This window comes from Leucopleurus acutus (genome assembly GCF_964270905.1).
Source record: "Leucopleurus acutus genome assembly, chromosome: 5".
NCBI classification, from domain to species: Eukaryota; Metazoa; Chordata; class Mammalia; order Artiodactyla; family Delphinidae; genus Leucopleurus; species Leucopleurus acutus.
Window position 1 is genome coordinate 83,275,980 of NC_139147.1, and position 15,916 is coordinate 83,291,895.

At 49.7% G+C, this 15,916-nt stretch overlaps 2 protein-coding genes across 2 annotated transcripts; one reads left to right on the forward strand and one right to left on the reverse strand.

Annotated features, from left to right (window-relative positions):
- Positions 1-7,639: 7,639 nt before the first annotated feature.
- On the forward strand, positions 7,640-8,899 carry CAMK2N2 (calcium/calmodulin dependent protein kinase II inhibitor 2; the record flags this gene model as incomplete). The annotated part of the gene is made up of 2 exons (XM_082839104.1): positions 7,640-7,942; positions 8,829-8,899. Exons 1-2 carry the CDS (start codon positions 7,774-7,776, stop codon positions 8,897-8,899), a joined length of 240 nt encoding a protein of 79 aa, XP_082695230.1. The 5' UTR covers positions 7,640-7,773.
- A 1,257-nt stretch (positions 8,900-10,156) lies between these two features.
- Positions 10,157-15,779, reverse strand: EEF1AKMT4 (EEF1A lysine methyltransferase 4; the record flags this gene model as incomplete). The annotated part of the gene is made up of 3 exons (XM_082839355.1): positions 10,157-10,819; positions 11,343-11,626; positions 15,584-15,779. The coding sequence occupies 3 exons, from the start codon at positions 15,777-15,779 to the stop codon at positions 10,532-10,534; spliced, it is 768 nt and encodes a 255-aa protein (XP_082695481.1). The 3' UTR covers positions 10,157-10,531.
- Between the last annotated feature and the right edge of the window lie 137 nt (positions 15,780-15,916).

A 15,916-nucleotide genomic window follows, 5' to 3' on the forward strand; every position in this document is an offset into this window, starting at 1 on the left:
TCTAGTTCCCTGACCAGGGATTGAACCCAGGCCCCCTACATTGGGAGTGCAGAGTCTTAACCACTGGACCACCAGGGAAGTCCCAGATTCTACTTCTCTTTTTCTTTTTTTTTAAATTTTATTTTAACATCTTTATTGGAGTATAATTGCTTTACAGTGGTATGTTAGTTTCAGCTTCACAACAAAATGAATCAGTTATATATATACATATGTTCCCATATCTCTTCCCGCTTGCGTCTCCCTCCCTCCCACCCTCCCTATCCCACCCCTCCAGGCGGTCACAAAGCACCGAGCTGATCTCCCTGTGCTATGCGGCTGCTTCCCACTAGCTATCTACCTTACGTTTTGTAGTGTATATGTGTCCATGCCTCTCTCTCACTTTGTCACAGCTTACCCTTCATGCTCCCCATATCCTCAAGTCCATTCTCTATTAAGTCTGTGTCTTTACTCCTGTTTCACCCCTAGGTTCTTCATGACATTTCTTTTTCTTAAATTCCATATATATGTGTTAGCATACGGTATTTGTCTCTCTCCTTCTGACTTACTTCACTCTGTATGACAGACTCTAGGTCTATCCACCTCATTACAAATAGCTCAATTTCGTTTCTTTTTATGGCTGAGTAATATTCCATTGTATATATGTGCCACATCTTCTTTATCCATTCATCCGATGATGGACACTTAGGTTGTTTCCATCTCTGGGCTATTGTAAATAGAGCTGCAATGAACATTTTGGTACATGACTCTTTTTGAATTATGGTTTTCTCAGGGTATATGCCCAGTAGTGGGATTGCTGGGTCATATGGTAGTTCTATTTGTAGTTTTTTAAGGAACCTCCATAGTGTTCTCCACAGTGGCTGTATCAATTTACATTCCCACCAACAGTGTAAGAGGGCTCCCTTTTCTCCACACCCTCTCCAGCATTTATTGTTTCTAGATTTTTTGATGATGGCCATTCTGACTTGTGTGAGATGATATCTCATTGTAGTTTTGATTTGCATTTCTCTAATGATTAGTGATGTTGAGCATTCTTTCATGTGTTTGTTGGCAGTCTGTATATCTTCTTTGGAGAAATGTCTATTTAGGTCTTCTGCCCATTTTTGGATTGGGTTGTTTGTTTTTTGGTTATTGAGCTGCATGAGCTGCTTATAAATTTTGGAGATTAATCCTTTGTCAGCTGCTTCATTTGCAAATATTTTCTCCCATTCTGAGGGTTGTCTTTTGGTCTTGTTTATGGTTTCCTTTGCTGCGCAAAAGCTTTGAAGTTTCATTAGGTCCCATTTGTTTATTTTTGTTTTTATTTCCATTTCTCTGGGAGGTGGGTCAAAAAGGACCTTGCTGTGATTTATGTCATAGAGTGTCCTGCCTATGTTTTCCTCTAAGAGTTTGATAGTTTCTGGCCTTACATTTAGGTCTTTAATCCATTTTGAGCTTATTTTTGTGTATGGTGTTAGGGAGTGATCTAATCTCATACTTTTACATGTAGCGGTCCAGTTTTCCCAGCACCACTTATTGAAGAGGCTGTCCTTTCTCCACTGTACATTCCTGCCTCCTTTATCAAAGATAAGGTGACCATATGTGCATGGGTTTATCTCTGGGCTTTCTATCCTGTTCCATTGATCTATATTTCTGTTTTTGTGCCAGTACCATACTATCTTGATTACTGTAGCTTTGTAGTATAGTCTGAAGTCAGGAAGCCTGATTCCTCCAGCTCCGTTTTTCGTTCTCAAGATTGCTTTGGCTATTCGGGGTCTTTTGTGTTTCCATACAAAATGTGAAATTTTTTGTTCTAGTTCTGTGAAAAATGCCAGTGGTAGTTTGATAGGGATTGCATTGAATCTGTAGATTGCTTTGGGTAGTAGAGTCATTTTCACAATGTTGATTCTTCCAATCCAAGAACATGGTATATCTCTCCATCTATTTGTATCATCTTTAATTTCTTTCATCAGTGTCTTATAATTTTCTGCATATAGGTCTTTTGTCTCCTTAGGTAGGTTTATTCCTAGATATTTTATTCTTTTTGTTGCAATGGTAAATGGGACTGTTTTCTTGATTTCACATTCAGATTTTTCATCCTTAGTGTATAGGAATGCCAGAGATTTCTGTGCATTAATTTTGTATCCTGCTACTTTACCAAATTCATTGATTAGCTCTAGTAGTTTTCTGGTGGCATCTTTAGGATTCTCTATGTATAGTATCATGTCATCTGCAAATAGTGACAGCTTTACTTCTTCTTTTCCAATTTGTATTCCTTTTATTTCCTTTTCTTCTCTGATTGCTGTGTCTAAAACTTCCAAAACTATGTTGAATAAGAGTGGTGAGAGTGGGTAACCTTGTCTTCTTCCTGATCTTAGTGGAAATGCTTTTAGTTTTTCACCATTGAGGATGATGTTGGCTGTGGGTTTGTCATATATGGCCTTTATTATGTTGAGGAAAGTTCCCTCTATGCCTACTTTCTGCAGGGTTTTTATCATAAATGGGTGTTGAATTTTGTCAAAAGCTTTCTCTGCATCTATTGAGATGATCATATGGTTTTTCTCCTTCAATTTGTTAATATGGTGTATCATGTTGATTGATTTGCGTATATTGAAGAATCCTTGCATTCCTGGAATAAACCCCACTTGATCATGGTGTATGATCCGTTTAATGTGCTGTTGGATTCTGTTTGCTAGTATTTTGTTGAGGATTTTTGCATCTATGTTCATCAGTGATATTGGCCTGTAGTTTCCTTTCTTTGTGACATCCTTGTCTGGTTTTGGTATCAGGGTGATGGTGGCCTCGTAGAATGAGTTGGGGAGTGTTCCTCCCTCTGCTATATTTTGGAAGAGTTTGAGAAGGATAGGTGATAGCTCTTCTCTAAATGTTTGATAGAATTCGCCTGTGAAGCCATCTGGTCCTGGGCTTTTGTTTGTTGGAAGATTTTTAATCACAGTTTCAATTTCAGTGCTTGTGATTGGTCTGTCCAGGTCTACTTCTTGATTGGAAGAGCTATTAAATATTTGGGCCATTTTTCTCCTACAACAAATGTTCATCTCAGCACTGTCTATAATAACAAAAAATAATGGGAGGGGATTCAATGTCTGAGAGTAGAGGACTTGTTAAATAAATCAAACATCCATACAATGGGATACAATGCAACATTTACAAATGATAGAAAAGAAGAGTTAATACTATCGGGAAATGTTCTCCATATAGAGTTAAGTGGAGGAGAAAAAGAATTACAAAATCTCATTTTATTGAAGCAAAAACGTAAAAAAGCATAGGTTAAAAAAAGAGATTGGAAGGACATGCAACAAAATGTGAATCTGAATGTATCTAATGATGAGGTTACTGTTAACTTCTTCTTTATGCTTTTCTGTATAATAGCTAACAATTCTATTGTCTAGCACTTACCTAAGCACTTTATGTATGTTAACTTATTTAATCCTCACAATGACCCTATGAAATAGAGTCTACCAATATCACTGTCCAGATGAGGAACCTACAACACAGGGAAGCTTAATGACATACCTAAAAGTCACACATCAGCGAGAAGGCAGATCCTTGATTTGAATCTAAACTCCATGCTGTTAACTACTAATCTCCTTTCTAAGTCAACTGATTTGTCTAGGGTCAGAGTGTGATGTTTGATAAATGGACTATATCATCGGTTTTAAACCTTTTTAAAAAAAAATCACTAAAACCTTTTTATTGCAAATGTAATATACTCCAGAGGTATATAGAATAAAAGATGAACTTCATTCTGCCAGGATCCCAGTACCGTCCTCAGAGATAAACATTATTAGCAGTTGGGTATGTATCCTTCCTGCTCTTTCTTTTATATTCATTTACATACCTAAATACACTGGTGTGTGTGTGTGTGTAAGTGTGCATACGTATGTATACACACATATGAAATCATACTCTACACTTGTTCTTTGGTGATATTTTGGCAGGCCTTGGAGATCTTACTATGTCCGTCCACACAGATGTGCTTCATTCTTTTTTGTGATTTATCAGCTTCTGCTAAATAGAAGAGTCCCAGAAATACCCTCATGGTGTAGGCTTCCCTTGAGTGGACAGGGTGGGAGCAACGCGTCCGGGGAGAGCTTAAGAAAGGAGAAACATGATCATGAGAGATGTGAAAAGATGACCCCCAAATACTTGTAACTGATTGTATTTGTTTCCTAGGACTGCTGTAACAAAGTACCATGAACTGGATGGCTTAAAACAGAAACTTAAAATGAATTCCCTGGCGGCCCAGTGGTTAGGGTGATGGACTTCCACTGCAGGGGCCGTGGGTTGGATCCCTGGTTGGGGAACTAATGCCGTGTGGTGCAGCCAAAAAAAAAAAAAAAAAAAAAAACCCCAGAAACTTATTCTCTTACAGTTCCAGAAGTGAGAAGTCCAAAATCTAGGCAGGGCCATGCTCTCTCAGAAGGCCCTAGGGAAGAATCCTTCCTTGCCTCTTCCATCTTCTTGTGGCTCCCAGCAACACTACGTGTTCCTTGGCTCGCAGCCACATCACTTCTATCTCTGCTTCTTCACGAGGGCTTCTCATGTGTGTATATGTCTTGTTCACTTGTCCTCTTCTTACAAGGACACCAGTGATTGAATATAGGGCCCACCCTAATCCAGTATGACCTTAGCTTAATTTGGCTAATTAACATCTGCAAAGACCCTATTTCCAAATAAGGTCTATTCTGAGGTTCCAGGTAGACATGAATTTTAGGGGGGGACCCTGTTCAACCCACTACACAGGCCTACAGTTCCCACTTGAATAAAAGTGTCATTAATACTCAATTGTCAAAAGGCATATTATTCTTCTGAGAATGTATGGATTAATCTCACTAGGTTTTGAGGGGCTTTTAAAAGAAATTCAATGCATTTTCACAAAAATCCAAGCAAACTTTACTTCATTTTAGCTGTGAAAATGAATTTTCATCTCATGGTCAGGGATGCAGAACATCAGAATTTAAGTAAAGGAGCATAATTTAAAGAACTCCCTCCAGGGCTTCCCTGGTGGTGCAGTGGTTAAGAATATGCCTGCCAATGCAGGGGACACGGGTTCGAGCCCTGCTCCGGGAAGATCCCACATGCTGTGGAGCAACTAAGCCCGTGTTCCACAACTACTGAGCCTGTGCTCTAGAGCCCACGAGCCACAACTACTGAGCCCACGCGCCGCATCTACTGAAGCCCGCGCTCGAGAGCCTGTGCTCCACAATGAGAAGCCCGCTCACCGCAACGAAGAGTAGCCCCTGCTTGCTGCAACTAGAGAAAGCCTGCACACAGCAATGAAGACCCAAGGCAACCAAAAATAATAAATAAATAAAAATAAGTAAATTTATAAAAAAAAAACTCCCTCCAAATTTTCACAACATAGCTGAAACATATATTACTATATCTTTACAATTATGCACTTATGTCTTTTGCTTTAATCACAATCCAGCATGTACCTTACAGGACTAAGATTATTTAAGAAGGATCTCCAAGTTAAATTGTTGTTCCTCCAGTCTCCCTCATTCTGAGGGGAGAAACGAGAAATGTTTCAGTTCTTCACCCAGAGCTCTCATCCTATTCTTGGCAAGAAACTGGATGGCCCCTTTAGCATTTTTGGTAGGGGCAGCTCATTACCTCCTGAGACAAACCACTTCACCTCATGACAAGTTCATCTACAAAACTATCATTATGTAGGTTCTATCATCTCTAGGCTTCACACTAGAACATGCAGGCTCAGAGAGGTATGCATATTACGCAAATGCATGAGAAAAAGATGGGAAGGATATATATGAAAGGTTCTGTGTGATTTTCCAAATTTCCCTAAAAGGTTACAGATACAAATGAACTAATTTTTTAAAACTAATTGTGGGGCCATCAGTTCAAGGCCACACAGAAAGCGGCAGAGGCTGGATTGGAACCCATTGCTGGACAACCCCCTGCGGGGGTGGAATTTTCTGGACTCTCTCCTAGTGACCCTGAGCTCCAGCTTCTCCTGTCCTTCCAGGTCTGGAGGCTCCTCTCACTCCAGATGGGCCTCCACCTCCAGCTTCAGCCCTCATCCCAGAGACTAGGACACAGCAGAGGAGGGTTTGATAGGGATAGGATTATGGTCTTGAGTGAGGCCTGTTCAGAGGCAACTCTGGCACTTCCCAACCTCGTCCTGAGGGCAGCCACCATGGCATTCGCCTTTGTGTCCCCAGGACTAACACGTGGTGAGGAGTTGCTGGAGGAAGGAGACCCAGCGCCAGGAGCTAAGTGATTTAGAGGGCGGGAGGAAAAGCGCTTCAGGGACAGTGGAGAACTCTCCGCCTCGAGTATGGACTGAACGTCCGGATGATAATTACCCTTATTAGCGCTGTCGTCACTGTCACCGAATGTGAGACGCCCCCCTCCCCCAAGGCCAGAGATTGCGCCAGAGCCCCAGCGCGCTAGCGAGCAGGTGACGAAGCCGCTGACGGCCAGAGGGGGAGGGGGGAGAGAAGAGAGTGCGTTACAGTTCTTGAGGCGAGAGCTGTTACGCGATGCACCGCACCCGGGGCGGAGGCGTCCTCTATCCCTGCCCCTCTACCTCCGGACACAAACTCGCGCGCGCGACGCGTCCTCAGGCGCTCCGGGCTTCCCCGTGTCACCTGCAGCCAGGGCGCCCCCCGCGACGCCTTCATTCATTCCTCCTACACTGCAAGCGCAGCGCGGGCCTCGGGGGCTGGGAGAACCGCAGGGCGCGGCGGGCGCTTTGAGCCTGAGTTTCGGCGGCTGCAACAGCGCTGGGGGTGGAGGGCTGCCCTGGTGAGCGCGCGTCGGCCCAGTTACCGAGAATCCTTCAAGAAGAGACCGAGACCCCCAGCCCTGTTGCTGGCGCCGAAACTCGGGCTCAAAGCGCCCGTCGCGCCCTGCGGTTCTCCCAGACCCTGAGGCCCCCATGTGTCACTACGGCACACAGAGGCCAAGAATGGAGACAGATACAGAAGAGCAGAGACACTTAAGAGATAGACGTAGACAGAGACCATGACACAAAGAGATATGGGGCACTGAGACAGAGACACAGACACATGGAGATAGACTGACATATAAATAGGCACAGACAGAAACAGAGGACAGTCAGAGAAACACAGGCTCCAGATGAACAGTTTAATACCCGAAGAGCAACCCTGTACAAGACCGCGCCAGCCCCGAAGAGCAACCCTATACAAGAGCGCGCCAACGGCGGGGGCACCACCTATTGGCCTGAGCTATTCCCGCGTCCTGCGGGTTCCAGCACATCTCCGCCGTATCCGACCCCCCCCCTCCTCGCAGCGCTTCCGGTGTCCGCCTCCTGCACCCGTTGGCCGGTACCATTCGCCCAGCAGCCAGTCCCGCCAATGGCAGGACCCTCCCATTTTCGCTCCTTTGCCTCCGCAGAGAGCTTGGGCCCGCTCCTGTCCGCACACCACCCCACCCCCGCGGCCGGCCTCCCTCCCTGCCCTGGCCGGTGTCCTCCCCACCTCCACTGCGCCCCGCCCGCCGCGCTCTGCGGCAGTCGGGCGCTCATCGTCATTCCGCTCTCGCCGCCGCCGCCACCCCCGCCTCCCCGCGCACCGCCTCCGCCCGGTCCCCGCCGCCGCCGCCGCCGCCGCCGCCGCCTGCCCAGCGGCCCGGGAGGCGGAGGCGCGGGGGAGGAGGCCCCGCTTGGCTCCGCAGCCCCGGATGCTGCATGACTTCATCTTTCCGCCGGCTCCCCTGCTGAGCTAGGGCCGGTCCGGCAGCTAGCCCGCCGCCCGCGCCCCGCCGCAGTCCCGCGCCCACCCCGCACCCGCCATGTCCGAGATCCTGCCCTACAGTGAGGACAAGATGGGCCGCTTCGGCGCCGACCCCGAGGGCTCTGACCTCTCCTTCAGCTGCCGCCTGCAGGACACCAACTCCTTCTTCGCGGGCAACCAAGCCAAGCGACCCCCCAAGCTGGGCCAGATCGGCCGAGCCAAGAGAGGTACGCGGCCGGGGCCCGGAGTCGTCGCTTGACCCAGAAACCCTCCGCCGGGCGCCCCCCGGCTGCAGTTCCCTGCCAAGCGCCAGCAGCTCTTGCCGCAGACCAGCGCAGCCAGCCGCTCGCCGGCCAGGGTTGGAGGGGGGGGTCCCTGCTGCAGTGTTGTGTCCCCCTCTTCCCCTCTCCTGGGAAAGCAGTGCCCCGGATTCGATGCTCGCCACCTCTGGAAGTAGAGTCTTGGCACCCGGGCGAAGGGGAGGGGCCGGCCGGGGCATTTGGGGCTGCCTGAAGTGGGAACATGGGGCGACGGGCCGCTTCTTCGGGAGCAAACGCTGAGTCGGTGTATGCTACGGAAGAACCTTCGGGTGGGGAGGGATGTCTGACTGGAGAATGGGCAGGAGGCCGGGGGTTCGCTTGTCCTGGTTGTTTGCATGGGGAAGGGGCTCTGTTAGTGCCAGGATCGGAAGAGGGGTTCTAGCCGCAAGAAGGTTAGGTTGGGTAGAGGGCTGGAATAGATGGAGATTAGGTTTGAGGAGGGAATTCTGTTGAAGTGAGGGTGGAAGAGGGGGATCCCATGAGCAAAAGCTTTCCGATCAGCTCGGATGGAGGAGAGCTCAGGCGGCGGGAGGGTTTGGACCGGAAGGTTGAACGGCTGGAGTCTTTGGAAGAGGGGCGTTCCTCCACAAGGAGAGGAGTGGGTCTGTGGGAGCTGGGGTCAGCAGTGGGTTGAGTCGGCAGGAGAGTTCGGACGGGGAGGTCACTGTAGCACGGAGGTCCGAGGGGCGTCTCTGGGCCACGGGCAGTAGCTGAGCGGGGCGCGGGGACCAGGGCCCCATTCTCGCCGCCGCCCCCCGAGACCGCGCGGCTGACGCGCTTTCTCCCTGCGCAGTGGTGATCGAGGATGACCGGATAGACGACGTGCTGAAAGGGATGGGGGAGAAGCCGCCGTCCGGAGTGTAGACGCGCCGGCTCAGGCGGCGGGCTCCGGGCCCAGCCCCGCGGCGGCCAGGACCGCGGGCCGGCGATGCGGCTGCCGGCCCCCCCCGCCCCGGCCCAGGCGCTCGCGGGCGGGGGCTGCAGGGCCGCGCCGCTTTCGGGTCATAGTCGCTGCCGCCGCCGCCAGGCACTCCGGAGCTGTCCGCTTCAGCACCACGGCGGCGGCGGTAGCGGCGGCGCGGACCGGCCCGGAGCCCGCCGCCGCGCTCATGCACTTTAGAACCTCGGGCCGCAGCCCCACCCCGCACACCGGAACGGACAGAGACCCGCGGCCCTCAGCCCCGGCCCGTCCCCTCCCGCACGGCTCCCCTGCCCCGCCCCTCTCAGGCAGGTCTGGTCCGCAGACCGGCTGCCTGCCGGTGTCGGACCTCGCACGCGGCCAGGGATGTTTGGCTGCACATTTGCATGAGCTTCCCACCCACCTGAGTCCAGCCCTCCAGGCGCTCCTCACCCTCCACCCCTGTCTGGCGTGACCCCAGCCTCAGCCTCTTTCTAAGGGACTTCCTCAGCACATTTGTATTTTTATATCCGACTCTTTGTTTACTGATTCCCCTCGTGGTTCATGCCCTCCCCCCCCCCCCCACGGTCTCGGCCACGCTCTTCTGCGCCTGGCAGATAGGATGGGTGTTGAGGCTGGGATGGGACAAGCCCCTAACATGGTAACCAACCATATGACCAGTCTGCCCATGGCTGACCCCAGGCGGCTCTCTGGCAGACCCCTCCCCTCAAGGTATCACCTTCCAAGGGCCCAGGTCTGATTTTACCTTGGACCCCTGCGTCCTGCCCCTGGGAATCCAAATGCGGGCTGCATTGCATCTTTGGATGACACCTGTAGCCCTAGCCCTGGAGATATTCTCAACCCCAGGGATGTCCTTTGTAAATGTTCCTCCATCCTCACTGTACCAGGAGTGTGTGAATAAACACAGACCCCCCTGTGTGTGCGTGTGTGTGTAGCTGCTGCTTTGGTTTGCTATAGGAGCCAGCCCAAAATGGCTCCAATTCTTTTTGGGGAGGGGAGCAGATACTTGGGAATCTCAGGTGCATGTAACTGACAGAGAAGCGTTGCCAAGTAAACACAGGCAGGTCAGCCTGGCCTGGGAACATCATTACAGCATGGCCTCCTTGGGTAAATAATACAACCTGAGCAGGATAGGTCACCGGAGTTGGGGCTGGAGCTGGGGTCAGAAGCAATCTAGATTCAAAGTCTGCAGCCTCCTATGAATAAATCCAAGTTGAATGGGGGTCAGTAACAGGCCCCAGGGATACAAGTCTCCAAGTCTGGCTGGCATGCACAGGGGTTGTGCTGAGATTTGCCCCTGGGGATGAATCACTGATGGTTCAGTATGGTGGGGGAGGAAGTTGGGGAATCCAGGAGAGATCTGAGGAGCCTAAGAAGGAAGTCAGAAACCTGAGATTTGGGATCTAGTTTGACCTAGCCTGTATTTTTTTCATGTGGGGTTGCTCCCATCAGCTCTGTCTTAGTTAGGCATGAGGCCCCTGGGATGTGGGCACTTTGGACCTGACCTTAAGCCCTGAGTCAGGAATTCCGAATACTTGAGCCTGGGGCAGAAAGGCAGGAGAACCATGCTTCTGGCCTCACAGCTGAATGGCACTGAGGAAGTCCTCATGATCTGAGTCCTGGAGGAAGCAGGGTGGGGTGGGAGGTCTAGGAGGTGAGAGGATCTGGGCCCCAAGGGCCAGCTGGGCCACACTGAGCTCTTTGCCCTTCTGCATAAGGTAGAAATGGAAGTGGAAACCATTGCCATAGGTTGCATGCCTCAAGGACCAGCCATAACGAGCTTGGGCGTAGTGTCTTGTCCGAAAGTGGGGGGCAGCAGGGGTCATTGAGATGAACTGGCCCCCAGGGACCAGTACTCGGCTCACCTGAAAGGCAGATAGAGAAGCCATTGGTGAGAAGCCCATCTCCAGGTTCTCAAAGGTCAGTATGGCCCCAGATGCGCTCCCAGCGAAATCTCAGGTACTACCCTCCATCCAGTAGCTCAGGGCTTTCCATGGCAAAAGAGTGAGGCTTCCTCTCTGCCCCTGGTTGTTCCGTGGGGGTAGGGCTATATTTTAAACAGGTAGGAGCATAGGAGTGATGTCAGGTGCAGGGGGCACTGCCTTCCTGTCAGCTGCTTACCTTCCCTACCTGGAACCTGGCCGCTACCTCATCTCTATGGCAACACAGTATTCAATCCTCAGCCTCTGTGAGCCTGGCCACTCCAGCCCCCTACAATCTCGATCCAGCTTAACACCCGCTTCCTTCAGGTAACCATAGTCCCGAAGGGACCCACTACTTGTTCCAAACCATGCCTCCTTCTGGCTTCTGAGTTCTTCTAGTCTCCTAGAATCTTAACCCCTCATCCCCACCTCTTGATCAGCCATCTTTCCCTTGGTGCTCCCTCACCTCACTCAGCACCTGGTCCACAGTGTGGATACCCTCAGAGGACACATTCCAGGGATCCTGTTCTCCAGTCAACAGGGCATCCAGCGTGCCCTTCTCGAGCACCACGTCAAAGGAGCCACTGGGGAAGCCCAGTGCCCGCACGTCCATGGTCTCCCAGCGCAGCTCGGGCACGTGGGCATATCGAGCCCGCATGGCAGCCACCACTACTGATGAGTAGTCCACACTGGTCACATCAGGGAAGCCCCCAAGGAATAGTTCGTAGCTCAGGGCACTGTTTCCACAGCCTGGGGTGAGAAGGGGTGGATGACAAAAGGTCTAGGTTAGCTTTGGTTCTCACCTCCCCAATTATCCATCCACTCTTGGCCTGTTTTCTCTCAGCTCAAACCCTCCCGTACCGAGGGAGAAGCAGCACGGTACAAGAGCATGAGCCTTAGAGTCATACAGATCTGGGCACATATCCTGGCTCTATCATTCCTGGCTGTGTGGACTAAAGCAAGTCGTTTACATACTAGGAACTTGGATTTCCTAGTCACAAAAATGAAGATAACAATACCTAGCCTACATGTAGGATGTGATGTTCTAAATTTAAAAACTAAACAGCTGAAGAGTAGGAGCTTTGAACTTAGGAGTTCAAAGATTTGGGTTCTGATATCTCTAGTCATACAGTCATGGCAGGTCATTCAACTCAGCCTCAGTTTCCTCAGACTCAGAATGGGGATAATATTGGCATCATAATATTATTAATAGGATAATGCTAGTAGTATCCTAATTCCTAACCTCTCAGAGATCCTCTGATGATATCAGCCCTGGGAAGACTTCATGTTAGGGGTTTTTATCTTACTTTGCTTTCCAAGGCAGAATTAACAAGTGAAGGGGAAACTAAGTGGGGACACACAGTGGAGATGATTCCTTGTAATTTCTTCATGTATGACTGAGCGCCACATATTGGGTTCTGCTGATGAATAAAGAGCTTCTGCCCTCAAGGAGCTGATGCTCTGGTGAGAGGAACAGATGTGCAGTCAGAAAACTGCCACATAATGCAATGAGAGTTTCAACAGGGACAGGCTGCAGGAGCACATAGGGCAGTCCCTGTCCCCACCTTAGATGGGTGGGCCAACAGGATCGGGGGAACTGACAACCAGTCAGAGTCTTGAAGAATCATAACACTCTGGTGGGAAGTGCCCAGAAAGCAGTCCCAAAGTGGTGGAGGGTGGAGGTTAGAGGAGTGGATGTGGACCTACTGCCCAGTGGGCATGGCTTCCTTCAAAGATCTGTTGGCCTCTTCCAGGCCCTCTTGTGGTCAGTATCAGCCCAAGAACAGGCCTGGATGACAGTTCTTGGTGGCCTCACATGGGGATCCCCAGCTCTTGGGATTAGATTGCCTTTAATCCCCATTTGCCTCCCTAAGAGGATCACAGAATCAGCTGTTGGGATAGCCCTAATCCAGCAGGCAGAGCTTGGCACCTGGACAGGTGCCAGAGACTGCTGGCTGGTCCCCGGCTGCCCCTTCTTGTGTTCCTCCTCAGGCTCTGGGGCTCAGGAAGAGTACAGTCTTACCTGGGAAAACCCAATGTGTGCGTCCCAACACTGGAACCACAACAGGCTCTGGGACGGGAGGTGAGGGTGGCTGAATAGGAGACTCTAACCCAGTTCAGCCTGAAATCCCACTGGGTTCTCTGACCACAATGCCTTCATCACCCAACACCTGACCTCATATGCCTGCAGAGCTCTGCCTAACTGTGGACAAACACAAATTTCCTTCCTTCGTTTCCTTTGGTACAGGAATGGTATCTCCCAAAACAACTTTATTAAAGATGAATGGAAAATAAAACTTGACCACAGGACCAGTTATGCCTACAAAGCAGTGACTTGGGGCTAACAACTAAGATGAGGCTTGGAACCGCCACCGCTTCCCTAGGTGGGGCCTTAGGGAAGCAGAGCTCTGGAGAACTGAGCCAGATCCAAGAACCCATCATATGGGAGCCCAGAGCTATGTGGATGCTATCCCAACACCAAGAGACTGAAGTGTAAACCAGAATATCAATTCGCTTATTTATAATAGGAAAAAATACCCATCATGGGGTCTGGACAGTCAATCCTCTGGTCAGTCCCTTGTGTCTCTATAGGAAATGCAAATTGAAGCCAAATTATAATCAGAAGATTCTACAGAGCATGGAGTCAAGCAAGAAGAGAGAATCAGAGAAGTATAATGACAGCAAAACTGGGACGGCCACATGAACTCATCTGTAATGAGGAATCTAGCCATAGGGACCAGACACACAAGTCTTCAGGCAAGGTACTCTTTCTCCGAGCAGTCCTGGAGAAAGTGCCTCTCTGACTCCCATTTTCAATAATAATAATGATAGCTAACAGTTTTTGAACACTAGGTCCCATGCTGAGTACTTTATAAGGATTATCTCAGTTTATTTTCCCAGTAGCTCCATACTGAAGATTCTATTATAAAAACCATCGCCATTTTCTAGTTGTGACACCAACTGTATAGCCTGAAAGACCTAAAATATTTACTATTTGGCCATTTTTCAGAAAAAGTTTACTGAACCCTAACCTAAAGTAGTTCTCATTATATTTATCACTAACCTCTAGGGGTTGCCATGAGGATTAAATAAGTTAGAAAGGGCTCACCACATTCCCTAGCACCTACCAGGTGTTCAATTTGTTTGTTTAGGTGGAATGTAACATAGGGTAGCCCCCAAGCTGTGGGTCCTGTTCTTAGATCTTGGGAATCCTGTCTGGAAAGTTTTTCTTTTTGATTTTTAGACTTTTCCCTCCTCTATCCAGAAAAGGATATCTCCCAATCGGGCAGAACTTAAGGCAGTGTTACTCTGCCAATTACCAGCATGAGAATCAGTCTGTGGGCTTGTTGAAAATACAGACCCCGGGACCCGCCTTAGACCATCCCTGGAATTATATACTCAGAGTGGGGTCCAGTTTTCCAGGTTATTACACTAAAGCTTGAAAAACATAGATCTATGGTAAATCTATAAATAAATGCAATTGTTTAAAGCCACAAAACTCAAGAGAGGTTTTACCTCTGGGGGGAAGAGGTTTGGGGGACCACACAGAAAACCTTGGATATACAAGGCTTTTTATTTTGTCAGGCTTTTTTCTAGTTATCTTTCATACTCACTCAATCATCTTAAAAACCTGATAAATAAGTATGTACTCTTACATTTTTTTTTTAAGGCTGAGAAAATGGAGGCACAGAAATTTAAGTATTTTGCCCATGATTCCACAGCTAAGATGACATGTGCTGAGATCCCTACATAATTAGCTGCCTCCAGGGTTCAAGTTCTTAAGCACTTTCTAGTCCTAGGAATGCTGTATTTCTCAAACCGAGTAGGGTATACACACACATTCAAGTTATTATTTATACCTTACATATATACTGTATTATAAATGTCTCATATATGTGAAATATTTCACTTAATACATGGTTTTAAAAATAGCAAAATAAAAACTATAATTGGAAGGAAATCCGTTGTTTAATCAAACTTCACTGGAGCCCCCAAGGCTGGCAGTGGAAGGAGAACCCCAAGGGGGGCAGGTGGACCTCTCAGAGCCCCACCTGAAACCCCAGTACTTATTCCTTTTGGGGAGTCACACCAATCTCGGCTGCAATCTCCCCTCAGAGGGAGCTGTCCTCATCCTCACTGCACACGGTGGGATGGGGGTGGGGTGGGGAGGTGGGGACGACGACGACATAGGACCAAGTTTCAGTTAGAGCTTGGAGAGTCAAGAGATAACTCTCTAGGCGACAATGGCTCATGGTGCCCAGTGGCGCACACAGAAAAGCGCTAGGCATTGCGCTCAAGGTGCCTGCACGTGCCTTATCCGACTTGATTTCGCAGTCCCATTTCTAGAAGTGAATCCGGGGCTCAGAACAAGCTCATGATTTGTCCTAAGTCCTACAGTCAACTAGCGCTGGGACTTGAACTAGTTACTGTGAACTCTCCAGTGCTCGAGGCTGCCTCCCCAGGGTCCGGAAAGGGGTCATGGGTCACCTACCACACTCAGACTCAGAGAGACTGTCTTTCTCCTGGAGGGTCCCCGGACTAAGAATCTCTTGGCTCCTGTTTGCCCTGCCTAAATACTGCCGAGATTCTAAAGGTACTGGATCCTGACTTCTGACTGGGGAGTCCTCTGAGAGGGGCAGGCAGGAGCGAGGGGCGGGGTCAGTCCAACCAGCTCCACCTGGGCTGGGCAGCCCCGGGACTACCCACCTAGCACGAGGATACGGTCCTCCGGCCTCAGCTCCGGCTCTAGGAGGTCACGGAAGGAAGAGAAGTCCCCGAACCACTCGTAGGAAGCAGAGTCGGCAGCGTTCCGGTAGCGCTGGTCCCAGTACTGGACCTCGCGGTACCCACAGTTCTTCTCTGGTAACTCCGGCAGCGGCGCCCAGGCCCCAGGACAGGCCATGATTGCGGCTGCCGGGCCTTGAAGACAACTGGCCCCCACGTCTGGGCGGGGCTTGGCCCCTTATGTAGCCAATTGGAATGGCTGCATATAGGAGGCGGGACCCTTGTGTCTCCGCCCAGCACCAGCAGTTGCTCAAC